Source organism: Populus trichocarpa, chromosome 5 (assembly GCF_000002775.5).
Source record: "Populus trichocarpa isolate Nisqually-1 chromosome 5, P.trichocarpa_v4.1, whole genome shotgun sequence".
Taxonomy (NCBI): Eukaryota; Viridiplantae; Streptophyta; class Magnoliopsida; order Malpighiales; family Salicaceae; genus Populus; species Populus trichocarpa.
Window position 1 is genome coordinate 21,098,606 of NC_037289.2, and position 10,983 is coordinate 21,109,588.

General features: G+C 36.2%; 1 protein-coding gene across 1 annotated transcript; it reads right to left on the bottom strand.

The window, feature by feature from the left end:
- On the bottom strand, nt 1-4,181 carry LOC7464816 (uncharacterized). Its single transcript, XM_002307529.4, has 9 exons — nt 4,023-4,181; nt 3,283-3,461; nt 3,086-3,174; nt 2,862-3,000; nt 1,533-1,607; nt 1,233-1,354; nt 1,074-1,149; nt 929-988; nt 1-399 (listed from the first exon to the last, which is right to left on the bottom strand). Exons 2-9 carry the CDS (start codon nt 3,394-3,396, stop codon nt 271-273), a joined length of 804 nt encoding a protein of 267 aa, XP_002307565.1. The 5' UTR covers nt 3,397-3,461; nt 4,023-4,181; the 3' UTR covers nt 1-270.
- Nucleotides 4,182-10,983: the final 6,802 nt, after the last annotated feature.

Sequence of the window (10,983 nt, forward strand, 5' to 3'; positions counted from 1 at the left end):
TTCGAGCAGTAAAGTTTCTTATTCAATTTCTTCTATAGAATTGGATCTACATTCAACGGTAAACAAATAGAAAAAAGAATATATATATATATATATATATATACTTTTTTAAGAACGCTTCCTATTGTGGAAAAACCATTTACAAGTGTGCATGTGCACAATAACGGGGGAGAGAACGCACAAAATAAACACACCAGATGAGTAGCACGAGCCGATGTATATGCAGCAGCCTACTTCCTTGTTTGCACAACTACAGTTTAGATATGTTATTCAGTGCCGCTTTGCTAATGTTTTTTTCATTCCTTTGAAAATCTTCCAAAACCACATCAAATTCATGACAGATAGCACTACTGGCACTACCAGTGCCAGGAGTCGTCCAAAGGAGTGCATTTGCTTGACCTGTGGGGAAGGAACAAAAATAGCAATTCACGGCAAATTTTAGTCGTCAAGGAAGCATTCACCTTTCCAACATAAATCATCAAACATTCATCTTAAATTTGTTGATCATGTCGATCTGTGAGAAATTACTATACTGGTAAAATGCGGTCATTCTTTCTCTTTTGTGTTCTTTTCAACAAGATTCTCTACGTTGTTATTAAGCTGTTTGGTATATGGCATGATGAAGCACGTCCTTAGATCTGACAGAAACACAAACCAGCTCCTTCCCATTTTAGAAGGCACAAAATGACCACTTCTATGTTCTAATGAAAAACAGGTTGCTTGCAATATGATGCAAATGGGTTGCATACATCAACTCGACTAAGCCTTGCAAATGATCAATCTTTTGAGTTCTGATCTTATAGTCAAAATTAAATTCAACTAGTTATGTTTTAAATCTGACATTTTAAATTCTTATAAGTTATGCTTCCCAATTCTGCATCACAGTCAGAATCATAACATGGAGAAGTTTTGCAGGTGTGGTTATTACCTGATATTGGTGCAGGAAGACATGGTAAAACAGGTAGATAAACAAGAGTATCCTAGCAACCTGCACATAGTTTTATTGTTAAATAAGCATGTTTAGGAATTAGTAATGCGAAATGGGTGCTTATTTCAATTCACAATTCACTTACAAACCAAGCGAAGAATATCACAACCCCGTTTAAGAGATATGCTTTAGACTTCTTCATTCCAGCTGTGTCAAGATACCTTCACAAAACCAAGCTGAATATCACAATCCATAACAAAATCACAATGGATGGTCATTGAATCATTATAAAATACAAAATTACCATCTCAAATTGATTCCAGGAGTAGTTGTCTCAGAGATAAGAACCATGTAGGTGTAAAGTTGCCCCTCCCCAGTCAACATCGAATATGCCACAGCAATCAGGGAAAGAGAATGATGAATCACCTGACATGATGATGTTATCATCGTATCCATGATCAATTCCAAGTTTAGTAACAACTTCCTAGCTGACATGTCTTTTCAACTAGGTTGTGCTTGCAGAGGAATAATTAAACAAAGCTTGAGGAGAGAGGAAACATAAAGTATTGGGCTCAATTAATCTTTGCACAAAATAATCACTTACATATTCCATCCCACCCAGAGAAGGATAAAACCAAATAATCATCCCAAGGTCAGCAATGAAATAACCAGCAGAAACCTGTCAATATCACATCAGAGAATGAGGTGAAGGAAACAGGACACAGAAGAAAATGATATTATTAGGCAAACAAAAAGCAAGTCTAGACATGCGCATCCAGACTTTTGGCTAGACTAATCTATTGGGTAAAAACAGCCCCACCCACATATAGCAAATAAGTTTTGCTTAAAGCCACGGGAATGGCCATCAAGAGGTTATTTGCAAGCAATGAAATTCCTCCATCAACAATATAAATGTATAAAGAAGGTAATTTAAGATTCAGAACTATGCCATCACTTCCTTGCATGTGTACCATAATGCAGATGAAAGAAGTTAGAGAGATGCTTGAAGACTTTTAAACTTATGCGGTAAAATCCATGTTTACAGAATTCAAATTCGAGAGAGAGCATGGAAATTCTTCGACAAGGATACACTTCAAAGGGATAACTTGTGCAATAAACCAAATAGCCTGGTTGACTTTTTGAATCCAATTTGTGTGTTTAAAAGCTGAAAGATAATCTATGCTGTAAAGATTTGCAGTAACCAATAACTTAGAACATTTGCTTTGTTCTCCATTCAGAAGCTAATTAGCTAAAAGGGACTGGATATTTTCCTGTTGTTAAGTATACAAGTGCAGGAGCTAACAAACTTTCCCAAAGCTGAACAATTGTCTTAAATCAAAGCATACCGAGGGAGGGGGGGGGGGGAGCTCAACTGGGTATTCTGGAGAACTATGTGGTCAAATTAGGATCCGAGGTAGAAAAGAGTGTTTTGTAATCTTTCAAAAAGCACATCAATATAACCATCACTTTCATCATTTTGCAACATCAAACAGTATCCACGGAACAATTCCCAAACAATTTGAAAAAGTTGGTCAGGCCATAGTGTGTTAAATCAACTCTTTTCTGTCACTCGATTGCAGTGCCATCGACACAAATTATATAATATCACCCTCAAGACACTGCAGCTCACTTGTATTGTAAGAAAAAGATACCAGTCTTTCCCATCTATTTGTGGTTTCCCACAAGACATTGCTCTGTCATTTTCAATGGTAACTGAGATATTTTAACATGCCTGAACTATTAGGTCTACAATAAGGAAAATTTGGCCCTGATGCGCGTGAAGTAAATCGTATGTTGATTTCTGCCTACCACTGCAGAGATGACACATCACTAACGTCCCTCAACATGTCCAAAAATCAACGCAGTTTAAAGCATAAACATGCTAATAAACTTGGTGCCAAGGATAAATAAAAGCAATCTGGAGCATCCTTACCCCCAATGCAAATGTAGACAGTGCAGAACTCCGAAATGTAACAAGGCCAGCGTGAGGTTGGTCAGAGAAGAGATCAGAGCAAAATACAAAGTATAATGACATCATTGTAATGAAAACAGCATGGAAAGTGGATATAGCACTGCATTGATGGTTGAAACCAAATTAAAAAAATTCAAAACATAAGGCAATAAGAACGTTAACATTAATCGAAAAGATTCAATCACCGGTTGTTCCATTCAATACGTTGCAAATTGGTGAGGTTGGAATAGCTCTTAAAATAAACAGCACTGAACAAGCTGGTAAGATCATAGACCTAAAAAGGAGCAAACGGCACACAATTAAAGCTGAAGGGAACAAGACCAATACTAGGAAAAAGTAAATTTTGATAGAGGAAAAGAATTCAAGATTAATTAAAACATACCATCTTGCAAGCAAAAATGCCACCTGTGATAGAAGTGTACGGAATCAAAGGACCAGCTAGTAAATATTCCTTCAGCAGCAGCTCCGCGTTAATTTGGTATGATTTCATCGCCATGACAATCAAATTATCCCAGCACCAAGAGTAAAGCAAAATCCTCAATGCAATTCCACTTCCTCCGCCTAAAACACCGATTAACATTAGAAATTAATTAAAAAAACACAAATTACATTATGCAAACAGAAAATTCACGAAACTCGTGAGAACGTGTCAATCAAACATTTCAGACAAGTAAAAAGAGTCAACAAATCATATATCAGAAGGCAATTTTCTTGTTCAGCCTAATTAAACGTGTCAATCAAACACTTGAGACAAGTAAAAAGAGTCAATAAATCATATATCAGCAGGCAATTTTCTTGTTCAGCCTGATTAATAATGATTAAAAAAAAACAAAACAAAACAGAGTAATCCTATTGTTGCCTCACTACTACTACTACTACTGCTTCTCATTGATCACTTATGCTTAATTTTTTTCCAGCAAATAATAGTTAAAAAAAGAAAATATGAACATCCTCAATCACTCCAAACACAGAGCACGTAAGAAGATTATCACGCAGTCACGAGTGTGTTGAACAAGGAAGTAGACATAAAAAAAGAAACAGAAAAGGACAGGTGTTTGTGAATATAAAGAGAAGAGAAGAACAAGGAAGGACGACTTTCCTTTGTGTTGTTGATGTTTTTACCTGAATCGGAAATCTCACCGGATGTTGCGGGAGAACTTTAGTCGAACCGTTTTCTGTCTAAGCGTTTGGGTAACAAAGAGGGGGAGAGTCTTAAGTTTCGTGTCTTTATTATTATGTTTTGTTTTCCGATGGAATTCAATAATTAATTATTGTTTTGTTTAGAAGAGTAAATTAATTATTATTGAGAGGGTATTTTACAGTGATTTGTTTTGAAAGTATTTTTTATTTAGAGAAATATTAAAATGATATTTTTTTTTAATTATTTTTTACATCCAAACATTAAAAAAAAAAGAAATTAAAACTTATTCCCAAACATGCCTTAATTAAGAAGGATTGGAAGGTTCGGGGAAGGATACCGTGTGCAGAGAAACAAGGGAAAGGACCAATCGGAGTTAACCCCGGCTTGCGCGTTACGCTAACTTACTTTAATAAGCTCCCTACAGTGGACTTGGAATTGTCCGTTCTGTTCTTTTCTTTTCATTTCTTTTAATTAATACTCTCTTTTTCTTTTTTTTACTTTTCATTGTTTTTTTATTTAAATTTTAATTAACATCTTCTCTCTTATTTTTTAAAAATGATCTAGCTCATTTTTTGAAATAGCAATTAATTTTTAATTATTTTTTAATTTTAAAATGCTTCAAAAGAATTACTTAGATTTTTATACTTTATGTGAACAAATTATGCAATCTTAACAGCTCAGATTAGCTTCTAAAATAAAGGAATTAAAAATGTATAAAATAAAAAAAGACAACGGGATTAAAAATATTTATTTTGATTTTGTAATTAAAAAAGCAATGATGTCTGAAAAATATTTTTTATATATTAAGAATTAACTATTTCCAACGGATCAGCGTAGTAGTAATAATTCAGAAGAGGGAAGGAAGGAGGACTCACACGGTATGAGTGAAAAGCCAACACACAACACATAAGGCATTACACGTTCAACAAGTCAGCATTGTAAGAAAGCGGCGTTCATTTGTTATCTATCTATCAATCATAAAGCCATGGCTACGCTTCTCTGTTCTGGGGTCCACGTTCGATTTTCGACCTTTTGTTTTTTCTTCCATTTCTGTGGCTCGAACATCAAATTCCAACAAACCCTACTGCTCTAGTTGGACACGTCACATTATTTTGGTCCCACCAGACCAACCTCATCTATCTTCATTTATTTTTTTTCTTTTTTCTTTTGAAAAATAGACAAAGAGACAATAACATATATATATATATATATATATATATATACACACACACCCATATAAGCACTATCCAACAAAGCAACCTTTAGATGATGATGTATAAGAAGATTTCTCAATCATGCACGAGAAGCTGGGGTGTTTGTGGATATAATAAGTACTTGAATTTTAATTCATAATTATATCTTTATAAAATATAAACCTAATCTAGTTAATTTTTTTGAATTTGGGTGGGTTAGATATATTAGGTTGGGAAAAACATTTTGTGAATATTACAAATATCCACGGGTTGGGTATATTAATTTTATTGTTCTTCGACAATCTAAAAAAATATTGGATTGCAACTATTAGAATTAGATAAGATCTCTAAAATACATATATTATGGACAACATAAAAACTATTATAATTTTCACATAAAAACAAAACAATAATCATAGTCAAACATTAAATCAAACAAATAGAGCGTAATATATATGATATAAAGACAGACTAGCAGGAATAGACTATAGAATGCTTTTAGGTTTGTGATTTGAATTGGAAAAATAAAAGTTCAATCTGAATTCTTGAAATTTTTATTTGTTTTCTTATGATCTCTTGGTTACCAAACAAAAAAAATTGGAATTGCAAAATGCACTACCAGATCAAACTTTAAAAAAAACAACTATAATTTTTGTAAAGATAAGAAAAAAAGAGAAAGGAAAGAGATTAAGAGAATGAGAGGTTGTTGTGGGTGTGAAGGCGAGAGAGAAGAAAATAGAGAGAGAATGAAAAATACTATCTATACCAAGTACTCATGCTACTTATATATATTAGGTTATACGAGCTGGGTCAAGATGACTAGGTTTTAAAAAATACAACTAACACCCAACTCTTAATATCTATTTATTAGGTTTTTTGATACACTATTATCTATATATAATATCTACATTATCCAACTTTAACATGTTAATTAAGTTGTGTAAGATAATATAAATATTACATAATAAATTATTTTTTTAACACCCAACCCAAATGAGCAGGATTACAGCACCATGGTCACCAATTGAACTTGCAAACTCAATACCTATCTCAATCTCAATATCCAAATAAACTTCAAAGAGAAAGCTAATCGGGTATACAACACGACAATCCCTGTAAATGCACCATATACAACATATATAATCAACTTTTTTCCACCTACCCATAAACATATATAATCATTATTTTTAATGTGCTTGTATTGCTTGGGCTTGGCCATATTTTAAATTTTTAATGGATGCCAAATGTTACCATCTTTTATAGTAAAATAAAAACGAACCTATAAACATAGTCGCTTTTATTCACCAAGGAAAACATAACTTGCAGCAATCTATATTATATATTGAATATGGTTGAGGCATGACAATGTTGCTGTAAATACATAATTTCTGTTAAGCCAAGCGTGGGATTGGAGCACACGCGGAGCTTGGTTCGAAACAAAAGTGAACGGTGGCGAGAGACACTCTTTGTAGATACATTTGTAATTTGGAGATGAGAGGGAATGTGTTGTGTTTGAATTTTTCCAGCAGCAACAAGTTCTCAGAGAAAATGATAGTCTAAGTCAATATGCTTCGAATGTTTGTGAGACACTGGATTGGAGCTGATGAAGAGAGCACTTTTGTTATCACAAAGGAGACTTGGTGGATTGGAGAGAGAAATACGACGATCGCGAAGGAGATGCTGTATCCAAATGACCTCAGCGGCAGTGGATGCAAGGGTGCGAAACTCAGATTCGCAGCTGGACCTAGAGACTATAGGCTGCTTCTTAGAACTCCAGGAAACAAGATTGGAACCAAGATAGAATGAGTAACCGCTAGTGGAGCGACGAGTCTCTAAACAACCAGCCCAATCCGCATCGGAGTATGCAGTAATGTCAAAGGAAGAGCAAGGATTTAAGGTGAGACCAAATTGAAGCGTACATTTGACATACCGCAGGATTTGTTTGAGAGCTTAGAAGTGCACCTCTGTGCGAGCATGCAAGAACTAGCTCACAGTGTTTACAGCATGGGTGATATCAGGTCTGTTGATGGTCAAGTATTTCAGTGCACCAACAAGCGATAGAGAGTAACAACATCACCTGGAAGAGCACCAGCAGAGGTGAGTTGTTGCCCCACAATCATCGGTATGGCCACTGGTTTGCATTCCAGAAGCTGTGCATGAGCAAGGAGGTCATGGGCATACTTAGTTTGGCTGAGAAAGAGCTAGTGGTTATTGGCAGTAACCTCAAGACCAAGGAGGTAGCTTAATTAGGGAGCCCGAATCTGTGGTGGAAAATTCTAAATTAATTTTCTGAATAAACTGAGTAAGTAGAGCAACATCATTGCCAGTGATGATGATGTCGTCCACATAAAGAAGAAGATAAATTATGTTGCGCTGCTTCTAAAAAACAAAGACAGATGTATCGGCATGGCTGCAAATTAAGGAAACCAAGCTGAAGAAAGAAGGTGTTGAATCGTTGAAACCATGAGCGAGGGGCCTGTTTCAGACCATAGATAGCTTTCTTAAGCTTACAAACATGGTTTGGAAAATGAGAATTGATGTAACCCGGTGGTTGTTTCATACACGTACGACAAAGAGTAGACTGAACAATGGATTGAGGTAAGGTATTTATTGAGGAAATGAGGTCAGTAGGCAGTGACGGGTCTGGAGTACGTAGGGATCGGTGATTGAAATGGTGAATAATCTAGAGAATGGAGGGGCCGCGAAGGGGAACTAGGAAGCATAGGGAAATTGGTTTCATCAAACCGTGCATGATGTGTGATGCAAGCCTTAGAGGTAATAGGATCAAGACAACGAAAACCATTATGAGATGGGCTATAACCTATGAAAATGCAAGGATTACTGCGGGGAGAATATTTATGAGAGGTGTAGTCACGCAAACAGGAAACACTCGACAACCAAAGGGATGGAAAGATATATATTGAGGAACCTTACCGTAGAGAACTTCGAAAGCGGAAATATTCCCCAGAAATGGTGTTGGCAACCGCCTGATGATGTAAGTCGCAGTACTGAAAACGTCTACCCAATAAGAAGTGGGGACATGAGAGTGAAATAAAAGAGCAAGACCCATGTCAGTTACATGGCAATGCTTTCGTTCAGCACTTCCATTTTAGGATGGTGTATAAGGGCATGACATTTGATGGTGGAATATTCCTGATGAGCAAAGATGAGATTGAAAACGAAGACTACGGAATTCAGAATTACCATCACTTTGAAATATCTTAATTTTACATGAAAATTGGTTTTCAACAAATTTCTGAAAGTTAAGAAAAATGTCGAAGAAATCATCATAGGGTATAACCAGGTAAATAGTCGAACAACTCATTTTTTTTTTTTTAGTTTAACGTGGGTGTTCGGGCCAGCTTGCGCGCACTTCGACTAATTCCACGGGCCCTGAAGTTAACGATCATGTAAGCCTCCAGTGGCCATCATATGAGCAACCACAGGGCTCGAACCTGAAACCACAGAGGAAACAAACCTCTTAATTCAAAGCTTTTACCAGGACCATCATCTAGATGGTTATCTATTTTCGATATTACAGGAGCAGGTCCCATATATCACAGTGAATAATGCCCAAAATATGATTAGACTGATTAGTAGTAGTTTTTATTTTTGTGGAAAACTGATTAGTAGTAGTTGTAAATGGAAGCTGATGACTTTTGGCAAGTTGACTTGTAGAACAAAGAGTAGGATTAGGTAGTAACGAGGTTAGATGAAGCTGTTCTTTTTTATTTAATAAAGATATAATGGAATAATGAACATGTCCATGACGTGCATGCCTCAATTCATAGGATGCCTTAAAGGGCAGATTTATTAAGGACAGATATAAAAGCAGCTTGACCACGCTCCAATACATAAAGACCATCATCACGCCTTCCAGTTGCCACCACCTGATTCGTGACGCGATTCTGAACAACAACAAAAGAAGAGTCAGTAAAAAAAAACTTCGAAAGGAAAATCAGAAGTAAGCTTGCTGATGGATCATAAATGTTTGGTTAACCGAGGAACAACCACAACATCGAGTAAAGGTAGATGTGGGATGGTTTGGGAAGAACCGATACGAGTGATTGGTAAGGAGGCCCCATTACCTACAATAACAGTGTCCTTACCAATTACCATCATATTGTTCAGAAGAATCCAGCGATGTCACATCTGGTGTCATGTGAGCAGGGGCACCAGTATCAAGGTACCAATCAGATGCAGAAGAGCCGGTGGTTGAAGAACAAGAACTTTGGAAGGCTTCAGCCAGATGTGCTGAAGAATCTGTCCGGTCATAGCTATTTTTGCATAGAGCAGCAGTATGACCGTCAGACTTGCAAATTTGGCTACGTGGATTGTAGGCACGCCGATTGTGATTTATAGCGAGGGGGGTGGCGATTGTTGCTACCAGCAGGATTATGTCCTGGAGGCCCTCGAGATCGACGATTTCTAAATTGACAACCACGGCCTGAGAAGTTTCGTGTGGCTGTGAAAGCTGCAGGGGCGAAAGAGTTTGATTCCAATGACTTCTGAAAAAGGTCATAGCTTTCTGCCAGCGGAACAAGATCATGGAAGCGAGGTAGCGATGATAATGCCAATTGAGTTGAAGAGAAACCAGAAAAATCTGTACCAAGGTCACGAAGGAAATGAGAATTGTAAGTTTCATCCACTGGACGCCCAATGGCCAGCAGCTGATCACACAAGTTTTTGAAGTCTCTAGAAAATTCAGCAACTGTTCGTGAGCCCTTCTTCATAAGTTGCAGCTCAACCTTCAATCTTATCTCACGTGTTTTTGATCCATGACTGAAAACACGTTCAAGAGCCAGCCAAACATCACGGGAAGTGGTAAGTCCAACCGTGACAGCCATGGCTTCTTCAGAGAGGGAGGAAAGAAGTAGGCTGAGAATTTGTTGGTCCTTGGCTTTCCATTCCAGGAATTTTGGATTTGTTGATGAAGAATTCTCAATGGTGCCAGTCGGCTGCGACAGGGATCCATCAACAAAACTTATATAGGAGGTTTCGACAATCAAGAAGGGAATGAGCCGGCTCTTCCAAAGCAAATAATTAGTAGCTGAAAGTTTGATGGTGATCATATGGACCATGGTATTGAAAGAGAAGGTTTCTGCCATTACCAAGAACGAAAAAATAAATAAATAAATAAAGATGACAGATCGAAAGATCTTAATCTATGGCAGCTCTGATACCATGATAATGTTGCTGTAAGTAACTAACAGTGCTAGGAAACCACCTTACTTTAAAAGAGGTGGAGCTGATCTATTTATATGGAAACGCAGTGAATTTATACAAGGAAAGTCTACAATAAATTAAATGAATACAATCAATCTGTAGTTATGACTAATGCCTAGCGCGGAGATTGACTAATTTACAGGTCTCTTTTTTCCTTTAAATCACACTGGTAAAAACTACATGAGAAATTAGATTAGATGAATGTTATGAAAATAGAAATACTCAATTAAAAAAAAATTAATTCATTTAGTATTCTTCTTAATCTAAGGTTATTTTTTATCATTTTTTTCTGTTTCTTATGTTTTATCTCTTTATGAGTTTCTTTTTGCTAATAATAGTTTTATATAGATTTTTGGTATGAAACATATCGCGGATTATGTATATATACACACACAAAAAATCAACTCATCCACGTATGAAATTAACACAAAGAGAGTCTACAAGCTCTCTTTTTCTCAGGTTTCTTTCATTTTTTTTATATTGATATCAAAAACATTTTAAAAAACAACCGGCAATCATATTT

Bases quoted from the DNA above. Each gene is read 5' to 3' on its own strand.
- LOC7464816 (XM_002307529.4), bottom strand. From the start codon at position 3,396: ATGGCGATGAAATCATACCAAATTAACGCGGAGCTGCTGCTGAAGGAA. The intron at 1,608-2,861 runs GTAAGGATGCTC...TGATATTGACAG, and splicing joins TGTCTACATTTGCATTGGGG to GTTTCTGCTGGTTATTTCAT. The intron at 1,150-1,232 runs GTAATTTTGTAT...GGTTTTGTGAAG, and splicing joins CCTGGAATCAATTTGAGATG to GTATCTTGACACAGCTGGAA.